This window comes from Zerene cesonia, chromosome 29, assembly GCF_012273895.1.
Source record: "Zerene cesonia ecotype Mississippi chromosome 29, Zerene_cesonia_1.1, whole genome shotgun sequence".
Taxonomy (NCBI): domain Eukaryota; kingdom Metazoa; phylum Arthropoda; class Insecta; order Lepidoptera; family Pieridae; genus Zerene; species Zerene cesonia.
In genome coordinates this window covers 6,085,251-6,096,698 of record NC_052130.1, presented here as the reverse complement: position 1 = coordinate 6,096,698, position 11,448 = coordinate 6,085,251, and the positions used below count along the sequence as shown (strand labels likewise).

Genomic DNA, 11,448 nt, shown 5'->3' with positions numbered 1-11,448 from the left:
CGTAATTAGACCACTGAAGAACCGCCATACTGGTACAAATGACCTAGTAATTTGTGTCACCATCTCCCGGTCTATATCGAGACATTAAAATTATTCAAATTAGATAATAATTAAATTACATTTATCTGATATTAACATAATCAATGTCACTACTATCAAGCACGTACGAAGTTTATTATGATTACTCGGTTCCTGTTTTACCAAACAATAAACACATTATTCAAATCAAAACTATGGTAATGAAGAGATGAGATTAAGGGAAGTATCTATTCAAAATATGCATGCAAAAGATATACATGAACATTCCGCACTATACAGAAAAAAAGGTAGCGAAAATCAGATTAAGGTTGCATTGTCACTGCTTAACACTTTATGATGCAATTTTCATAGATTATATGCCATTTTAACTGATAGTTTAAAACAGAACATATTCAGAAGCTGTGGAACTAGACGTTGACTAGTTTTATTCTGCAACTTTACCCGCAAAGTGCAACAATAGAACTGCCCTGTGTGCCACAGACTATGCAATTATGCATCATTTATGTCATATTTCATGCAGATTCAGCAGTTATAGCGTCATTGATAAGCAATGATTGCTGTAATCTCGTCTCTAAGTAGGTATGACAAGCGTGGATGTATTGAAAAGGTTTAAAATATTAATCGAAATAAACAGAAAGGGTTAATTTCTATCCAAACATTCGTAAATGTGATATTAGTAAGGGGCATCCGTTAATTACGTGAGGCTTTCGATCCATCAAGTTAAATCTCACTTATTCCCACTATAGAGAGAAGAGGTGTCAGCAAATAACTCGTAATTTTTATCCGTTATTACTTATCCATACTTTAACTGATACTTTGTTTTAATATCTCATCTATACATAAAATTTGCTCTTTAATTTTCGTACTCTTAGGTAGTAAATATAAAAGTTTTATATTCAACTCACACTATAAAAATCTGACGCAATCTCGCCAGAGAGGAGGGGGTTAAAAATTCAAAACGACGCACGTAATTAATGGACCAAACGAAATGACATGTTCTAATCTAGAATTAAAAACTTTTTAACGGATTTTAAACGCGAGTTATTCATTATATTATATTATTGGGGAGACGGTCTCCCCGTGACCACGCTCGCTGTAAAGTGTTCGAAACGTCGGGTTAATAATATACTGAATAAATCGCGTTTAAAATCCGTTAAAAAGTTTTTAATTTCTAAACGTATTATACTCGCGTAAAATCAAACACAAGAAAATACTATGTTCTAATCTGTATACGCATACGTGCGTGCGACGTTTGAAGATGACCAATGATTCAAATGGTAAACCTCATTCACCAACTTGGCTCTTTTTCCTCCGTAAGGGCGCTACGGGCCTTACAGGTCGCACAATAATATCTTGGTCCTGCATCTTCAACGCGTGTCAGGTAAGGACGTGGTAAAGCATTTGTTAGTTAGCAGTTAGTCCTGTGCAGAATAAATAAGAAGCAATAAACATTTAGTTATGTTTGTCAAAATTATTCTTGAATAGAGAATGTACTGTATTACACACGTATATTATTGTAATAAGCTTGGGAATTGGGTTAAGCTTGTGTTTAGTTTGGAAAAAAATTAGGAATGGTATTTCGCATAAGAAGGTAAATGCCCTAAATACATATATTATTTAAGGAAGAGTTCACCCTTGACTGAAAAGAATATAATCTATCTAAGACGGATTGAATGTAATTAATAAATAAATTTAAAATTATCTACGCCTGAGCATATAATTTAGCAATACAAAAGTAATGTGGTATTGCCTGTACATTGTTTATTTTTTAAAAATGCTCATGTGCTTATTTAATTTACTAGCATTCCGCCCGCGGCTTTGCCCGCGTAGTCGCAGAAAAGATAGACCCGGAGTACTACCGGCAAAGTTCCCCTTCCCCTTCGATTTCTGGGATAAAAACTCAATTTATTTCTGTATCAAAGTTCAACAAAATCGGTTATGCCGTTCTTGAGTTATAAATAGTGTAACTATCACGACATTCTTTTACATATATAACATTATAATGTGAAAAAAAACAAAACATGACTCTGGACACTAGTAGCTATATACATTGATATCTTGTCTCTTGCCATTTGACAAGTATATCGGTCATATATACTCAATAAATAATAATCAAATACTAGCTAATCTTTAATCTGATCTTTATTTAGGAGGTTTTACATTATTGTAACATTGTATAGTAGATTGTGACTCATGCCCTCTTGCTAGGTAATACCTGTGTTAAGAGGACCTGTTCCTTCCCTAAGAGTAATACATATAATAATAATATTGTTGTGAGTAGAACGAAAGATTAACATTTTTTTATTTTATTTTTAAAGGTAATCCAATTTCCAAGCAAACTGACTACTGTTAATATTTAGATCCATAAATAATAATTAACTATCACAAACACTCAAAATAATTATTTGCATTGGGATAACAAAGCGATACTCGATTTTTGTATGAATCTGACATTCAAATGCCACTGTTTACCTAGGATTATATATACTACAGAGTTTAACAAAAAATCGCTATTCTAAACCAAAATATATCATTATGTCACTGTAAAATTATTACTAGCAATCGATATATATATACCCCAATATACCTAGTTATTATTCAATAGTCTGTGGCAATAAGTTAATATATTCCAAGAAAATAATACTTACATACTTATTCATTAATCTTACATCTCAAAAGGCACATTCACTATCAATTAATTATTGTAAATGGATTGTAGATCATAATAATCTGGTATCTAAGGAACACTTGGAAGTGGGTATATGTGGGCTATGGGCATATCGCCAAAATAATATCACTTACGGACGATTCTATACATCTTATTAACCTTTGATTTCATTATCTTAATGTTTCTTATAATTCATTCTAGTAATCTTCGTCTATGATTTTGATAGTGAAATTATAAGTTTGATGATAAAAAGTTACCTACTTTAAACAATATTGGAGCCTTATTGGAGAACGTGATACGCAGTTTTTTATTATTAAAAGAATAATTTCTCTTTGGTAATCGTGCGTATAAGCTACAGCACTACCAATTATCATCAAAATTTGTTCAGTGGATATCGTGTGAAAGAGTAACACATAGCACGTAATAATTAATACATATAGAATAATACAACATCCTCTCAAACTTTCGCAATTAGAAAGAGAAAATTATATCAATATGATACAGATTTAATATCAGTTTTAACATTTAACGATGAATCGAGCCGGAGGCGGCCGTATCCTTTTCCTCACCTTTCCCAGTCCCTTCCCTGATATATGTCGTCAATCCTTTCCTTATTCCTTAAAAAGCGGGTAATGCAATTGTAGAGGCGCTACCACTGCATATGTTCATGGGCGGTGGCGATCACTTACCATCAGGTCAACTACCGACTCAATTACCCGTCCTAACATTCAATAACATACCAAATTGGCAAGATATTAATATGGACTTTAAAAAATATTACACTGATAACCCGATCGTGTTTGTAACCAATCCCGAGACATAAGAATGTCACAAAGAACGAGACAACACTTGTCCGGCGTCTAATGTTGTTTGACAGAATATAATGTCGGCCACTATCGACGCCGCGGTATGCAAAATGTTACAATTAGGCTGTGATTTATACACGCACCCGACAGTAATGTAATGTTTACAGCTTTCTTATAGAGACGAGTGACAAGTAAGTGTTCAGATGTAATTATTTACACAGAAACATGTTTACACGTAGCGACAATCGCATGCTGTTAGCATTCATGCAAGTTTAATGCACCCTTATATTTAGCATTATTTCGTCAAATAACGGCTAAATTTCTGTAGGTATCTTCAATTTTGGACCATTTAGGCTTCTTTACGCGCTTTTTATTAGCTTCACTTCACTATTTTTGTATGTTCATAGCGGACTCCTTTAGGCGCAATTTTGGCTTATTTACTATTTTAAACAGCAAGATTTCATTTAAACTTTGTAGATTTATCGAGGATAGATGACAATACACTAATTTGATCAAATTATTTTAGGTCGGTTTTCTATAAAAAAGTGTGTTTAATAGAACAGTTTTAGTTCTTTAAGCTAACATTATTTTTATTCTTTTGTTTGATTATTTTTAATGAAATTGCCCAATAGGATGAATTTCGGCTCATTAGTCGTTTTAAGTTATGCATGATCGTAAGTAGATAGTATATATTAACATCTTTATTACTTAAAGATAGACATAAAAATCACAAGTAACACACACTCGTGCAAGGTTGTTTAAATGATTGTTTGTTTACCGTTTTCCTTTACATTTTATCATGTGCCAAAGATTGCAAAGTGAGGAATTTTATATCTCCATTTCACTAATACATTTCCCTCCGGATCAAAATAGATTTTAGTAGATACATATCTATACTGCTTGTGTATTACGTTATCTGTGTCTATACCCACTTATATGATGCCTAAACGTTACTTTGTCACTTCAGGAGATTAAAGTCAGTACCTCGCTGCACGCACGTATATAAACGTTATTATCATTATCGATAACTAAAAATATTATTCGTATATTGAGCTAGAAATCCATGTCTTTTATTAGCTTCATATGCGTGTATGTACTGAGTACTTTAGACTGGAATTTAACTTGTTTCAAACGGACGGATTAAATTCAAATTAGCGCACTTATGAAGGATAAATATCGTATACAATTATTTCATGAGTTTATCTTATTCGATTAGGATCGCCAGTATTGAGAAAATTCCTTATTCTATATCAGATCAAATAAGACAATTTAGTTGATATTCATTTAAGTGTGTATTTCTTTTGATTTTAACTTAATTTATATTGATTAACAAGCTTCGATCCGCGGTTTCACCCAAGTAAGTCCATAACCTGCAGGAATATCGGGATAAAAAGTTACCTATATGTTATTCCAGTTGTCCAGCTGTCTACGTACCAAATTTCATTGCAATCGGTTCAGCAGTTTTTGCGTGAAAGAGCAACAAACGCACACACATCCTTACAAACTTTCGTATTTATAATATTAGTAGGATAGCATAATAATGACGCCAATGCTTTTCTGTGATTCTTAAGCAACAACATTCCACGGGCCTTCATCTTCCATGCACACCTTCCAGCTTTGCTCTCGTGTTATCTAAAAAGTAACCTTCCATATGTTTAATTTGCAGACCGCATTTCAGACAAATCCACTAGAATTAAACGTAATATAACACCAGACATCGCCACACCACTGTTATAGAAGTAGACCATTAAATTGATTGTTATAACACATTTCGTTATCAAACAATAATGTCTTCTCTCAAAGGCCTCGCGTCAAATCTGTCCCGTCCAGTTATTGGCAAGACTCGAGGTATTTCCTGGACTTGTGACTCACGCGCAGACTGTTTAATTAATCGTTATTCAGTATAGAACGAGGTCGGAGATTGTGGGATTAGTGGGAACTATCGATAAATAAATTGAAGATAAGTATGTGCCTATTATATCTAAGATTGTCTCAGACAGTATTATAAACGCCAAGTATATGAGTAGATATGTATAGCTGTGCCCTGCGGTTTCATCCACGTTGCACGTGATATTATATAGCCTATAACGTTCCTCAACAAGTGGACTTTTCAACACAAAAATAATTTTTCAATTCGAACCACTAATTCCTGAGATAAGCGCGTTCACGACTCTACAGAAAACTCAACAAATTCTACAGTTTTGTATGTTTAGTATAAATAGTTTATGCCCCATCAGCGAGGCTTGTTGGCTGATTAATCAACAGATCAGAACATTGTTTTAGAAATATTGCAGATATTTTTTTTATTGAATCAGTTAGTAATTGCAGTTATAGTAGTGAAAAACTTCAGAAATGTTAAATTAAATGGCTAGTCGAAGTAATAAAACGCAAATTACCGTAGGTACTACTTGTTTATAATGCGTGTTTAGGGCGTAAGTAGAACAATCAAGAAGTCCTAGATCATATAAATATAATATAATATACAAAAATATGAGAATATCTATTCCGTCTGCACGTTACTTCACAGTTACACATGTGAATAAACAAATGTGTAGAACTATCTACACTAATATTATAGAAAGGAAACTTTTGTATGTTTGTAAGGTTTTCACACAAAAACTGCTGGAACGATCTCAAATATTCTTTCACCATTGGAAAATGCAAGTTCATTGAGCGACATATATATATGTACCACGGGCGAAGCCGGGACGAAGAGCTGGTAATAAATAAACAACATTCGATACTCGCGATTTGGTGCCAGAAAGGTCCCGTCTTCGAAAACAAGAGATATGAAACCAATGGGTTCTCAGCCAAACTTAATTATTTCAGCGCTTAATTCGATTAATTAATTCATTATTATTAGACGCTATTTATAACACAGTGTTTGTCTTGGCTAGCGGAGTTCATTATGTAATATATTTAAAACATAGAAAACATATTGATCGAATGAATATAATGTAAGTGATAACAAAATATATCAATTTTGAATTAAATACAGTTGATGATGACAGTTTTGTCAATGAAGTATTTAATATATATAACATGGTAGGCGCAGATCGATTACAAACAATAAAAATTAACTAATAAATATACACAATTTAATTTTAAAGTTTCATTGTCAAATGAGTTTTAACGGATATTTTGGGGTTAGTAGTTTGAATAAGACAACTTATACATTTTTTTTACCTATGATTAGGCGTATATACATATTTTTTAAATTATTCTGCTCTCCTTACAAAATGTGTAAGCAAAATAATGCCATTTGATGTAAAAAGTTGAAAAGTTTGTTTGGTCCTTCGAACCAGATAATATAATACAGGTTTGAATGCACTTATCTAAGGACAGTTCAAAGATTCTTTCCCCGTTGTATATGTACCAGCTCTCTAAGTACTAGAGGCTACCATGGGCGAAGCCGCGGCGGAAGCTACTTATTTATATTTATAAATTATATTATAGATAATAAATACACTATTTAATTACTTTGTACGTTTTGAACCTACTAGGACCACTAAATCCAGATTCTAAGAGTAGTCTAATTTTGAAGAATTCACGTTAGAATTATGGGTCATATTCTGTGTATAAGTATGTCACTGTAAAATTGTTATATTACAATCTAACTTGCGATTCTACAAATGCCGATAAATTGTGATCCGAAACTTTTGTATGCAATTAAATGCATTATTGCACATTTCTGTCTAGTTTTAAATAAACTATTTAACCCAACACATAATATCGAACGTTTATATAAAAAAATACGATTTTACATCGAAAAATAATACGTAAAAATAAAGTAATTAAACGATGTTTACAGTTTTAGGGTGACTTCAATAACCCATGTTCCGGCTTTCCCTATTAAGTCTTATTTTCTAGACGTATAAGTGAAGTCCCGTGTCCCCTAGTGGAGTATGGGGCAGATGATGTACATCTGTTTCACTGATCGATTTTCTTTAGGGACAAGTAGGTGATCAGCCTTCTGTGTCCTGCCAGACCGAGACATTTTTTTTTTGTGCGTCCCCACCGGGAATCGAACCCAGGACCCCTCGGTTCTACGCTCACGCGTTAACCACTGTACCAAGGAGGCGGTCAACTTGGGTTGGTTTGGGTTCTAGACGTATAGGTACATAAAATCATTCTATCTAATTTATTTTATTTAATTCACAACCGATATGCCCTTATTTAAGACAATTATGTTATGAACGATTCAACCCATTTGTTTATTCGTAAATACATTTACATGCAATACATCTTGTAGGTAAGAGAAATAGATATTCGATATAGATATTAGGTGTAGTTAGGTCACATCTAAGATACGTGTACAAATATATTGAAAATGTTAAACAACCTTGATATATGCCAGCACATCCAGACGTTAGTATAACAAAATTATCAAAAAATAGATACATAATATTATATTAATATCCATACATTAATGGAATTCGTTGACGTTGGTGAAACATCTGTTAATATTCGCTTGATGTCATACATATTTTATAAAACAACAAATCACAAACGGTAACTGTTTATTTAAAACTCGTGGGTTCGCTGCTTGTCCATCTTAATAAGATAAATATTTTTACGATAGATGAATCCACACCGATATTATAAACTCGCTGTTCGCTCCGGCTTCGCCCGTGGTACATATAGGATATACTCAGCAAAGGTGCAGGTTTAGAATGGTAAAATAGTTTTTGAAATCGGACCAGTGCTTCTTGCGTGAAAACGTAACAAACATAAAAAATACAAAAATTTAATTTTTATTATATTATTATTAGTGCAGATATTCAAAAAGTTTGCGTTTGTTTGTCTTTCTTTCAGGACGCAACGGAAGGTTTTTATCGTATGATTTTTGTGTCTGTACATAGTTAGCCGCTAGAGAATGACATAAACTACTTTCTAGTTTTTATCGCGATGAATCTACCCAATCCTATGGAATTTCATTTGACAGGCGAGCGCAGCCACGGGCGGAATACTAGTTTAGGTATAATTAATAGTGATTGCTTCTTTTTCTATTTAGTTATGATAGATAGGATACATATAGTTTCATTAAATACCTTATTGAATAACATAGAATTGTTATCTAATAAATATTATGCATTATGAGCTCGTATAAGTACAACATATATGTGGAAACAATTATTATAAAAATAAGGCATGAACGATGCAATGATTTACTTATTTGAAATCGATTAATTTAACTAATATTGCTTTGTATGAATTAGCAAAAAAAAGGGAAAAGTAATAAGATACAAGTCCAATTACTGTTATCTAATTAATATAAAAAAAATGAAAAATAAGACCTAATAAACAATAATTATATCATTACGTATAGCTACATATTGTGAATCGAAACAATTTTCTCAAATGACATCAAGAGAATCTTTTAAAATGAGTCAACATTCAATGACAAACATTACATCTCACTTATTGAATGAAAGAAATTCCATTTCGAAAATACAAAAATAAAAAGCACATACCACAGCTTGTTTCCTGCGAAAGCTAGCTTGCGTATCATCACGGGATATGATGGCCACAGAATCCACATTTAAAATGCCCCAGGAATCCATCGTTAAGGCAACAGTCCAAATCCGGCAAAACACAATGTCGCGATGTGACGCGGGGAATTTTGACACAAAATTCAAACGCACATTTTGGCGCGAACTTGTTCAGTTTAACACTGCTTTTAATTTGTAGCCGATAGGTACGTTGTATAGCGGAGTACTGTGATATATAAATTGGCAGGCCAAAATAAGTGCGGCATTTCGCTTTAACTGGGTTGGCGAGCATTGCCAACACGATTCGTGTTGCATTCGTGTCACGCTGTCCGCTTGTAGATCGATTTTCAAACATTGTTATTATTAATTGTCGTGGCTATTACCCGTTCTATGTTACTGTTAATTGGATCTTTATTTTAAGTGTCTTCTAATTTTTTTTTTTTTATTTCATAATAGAATTAAAAATACATTAATCGAATGACCTTACAAGGTTATTAATAAACCACGTTTTTAACCACGTTGAAAGCATTAAATTAATAACGTTTCAATCTATTTTTATTATTGTGTAAGGTTAAGAAAATACATGACGCATCCGCAAATAATTTTAATTCATTCTCCTCATCTATGAATATATAAAAAAAGCTTAATATTTCTAGCCAGTCTTATTAAAAATGTTATTTAAATTGAAAAAAGTACACTAATAATTTAAAGATAATTTACTCTAAAGCTAATTTGCTATCGTGAGTGAGCAGGCGCTATGAATTGGTTGTTTAGCACCAATTACCACAATGGATTAACATAAACCACGAGTGTTTTTTGTTTATCCATAGATAATAATATAATCTATACTAATATTATAAAGCTGAAGAGTTTGTTTGTTTGAACGCACTAATCTCAGGAACTACTGGTCCGATCTGAAAAATTCTTTCAATGTTAGATAGCCCATTTTTTGAGGAAGGCTATACCTAAGCTATATATATATACCACGGGCGAAGTCGAGGCGGACCCTCAGTATCAATGAAAATCAACAGCCAGTCATTTAAATAAAAATAATAAAAAAAAAATAAACACTCGCTACAAAATACAAATTGAAACCTTCCGTCATTTTAGGAATAACTTCATATTAGAATTTGGGAACGTTGGTAATAAAAACCACATAAAAACTTAATTAGAAAGTTGTTACTTGTACTGTTGTTTATAGCGTAAGAACTGCATTTTCGATTTTCAAAATTTAAATTAAAGTGCATCCACCACTAAATAGTTCCAATTACTTTTATTTAATTTCTAAATCATTCACATAAAAAACTCGAACGGTCTCGATATATCGTTCTCTGGTATGATTTAAATAAATTTTATTTTACTTGAATTAAAGCAAAAAATGTTGAATGTCTGTGCAATTTATTTTGAATATCTGAAAATATGAAAGTGGACATTTGTAGTTATAAATTTCCTTTCACACTTTTAATGCTTCAAATTATTACAATAAATGAGTAAATTTTTACCGTGTATGAACATAAATATTATTTTATAAATTATATATTAAATAAATATGCTTACCAAATACAACATTTTGGGACCAGACATTTTGTATTAAAATTGATAATTTAATTAAATTAACTAGATGTGTCCGAACTCGATCACAACAACACACAAAATGTACCTGCATTTGTTTTTGACCCAAAAACGCATCGTGTTATATGCTCAATGCCCAATTGCGTATAAAAAAAGAAATGATAAGCAAAAAGAGTGCATTCAATTTAAAATCCAAATTATATATATTTTATAGTCATTAAAAATCATATCAAAACTTTATTGCGCAAACGATAGGTAAGTAAAAAGCCTAACACATTAAAACAATATAAATTAAAAAAAAAAAACCACAGGCGGTCTTATAACTAAGGTAACGATTATCAATCTCTTCCCGACCATTGGTAGATTATTAATTATTTTAATAGGTATTTATATAATGAAATATTTAATAAAAAATAAAAATTATTCTCACAAAAAAGATACTTAAATATTCATCTCGGTGATAGAAACACATTTTTAATAATTTTTAATAAAAATTGTGTGTTTTTGTAAACAAACTATTCGAATAACTTCGTTAAGTCGTTTTGTTGATTTTTTTACGTATATTTTTACGTTATCAGCATACCTATACAAACTAAACCATTAAGTAATTAAACCATTTTCTTTGTATATAGTAGTAATACTACTATATACTATATCATATAAGTATTGGCAGTTTCATGCTCGTATTACAGTGTATGCCATAAAAGAAGTCCCATCCGTCCGTTCTGTTTACTGTGGCGCCGCGCTGAAATTGGAGAGCATTGCAATTCTCTGCTTACGGTTGTTTAAGCGTCTAAAGTAATGATAATATTATTATTTAACTCAAATGCCCCTAGAGTTGGTAAAAATTGATGTAATTGAGTAAAGTAAC

At 32.0% G+C, this 11,448-nt stretch overlaps 1 protein-coding gene across 2 annotated transcripts in view; it reads right to left on the bottom strand.

Moving 5' to 3' along the window:
• Positions 1–9,283, bottom strand: part of LOC119837810 (F-box/LRR-repeat protein 2) — an 18,177-nt gene extending 8,894 nt beyond the window's left edge. Inside the window, exons 1-2 of one of the 2 annotated variants that reach the window (XM_038363576.1) lie at positions 8,988–9,283; positions 1,336–1,460 (exon numbers count right to left, since the gene is read on the bottom strand). In XM_038363576.1, the coding sequence (XP_038219504.1) occupies positions 1,336–1,404 (69 nt within the window). In that variant the 5' untranslated portion in view covers positions 1,405–1,460; positions 8,988–9,283. The remainder of the gene's footprint in view (positions 1–1,335; positions 1,461–8,987) is intronic. The other variant, XM_038363575.1, reaches the window with a different exon arrangement.
• Positions 9,284–11,448: the final 2,165 nt, after the last annotated feature.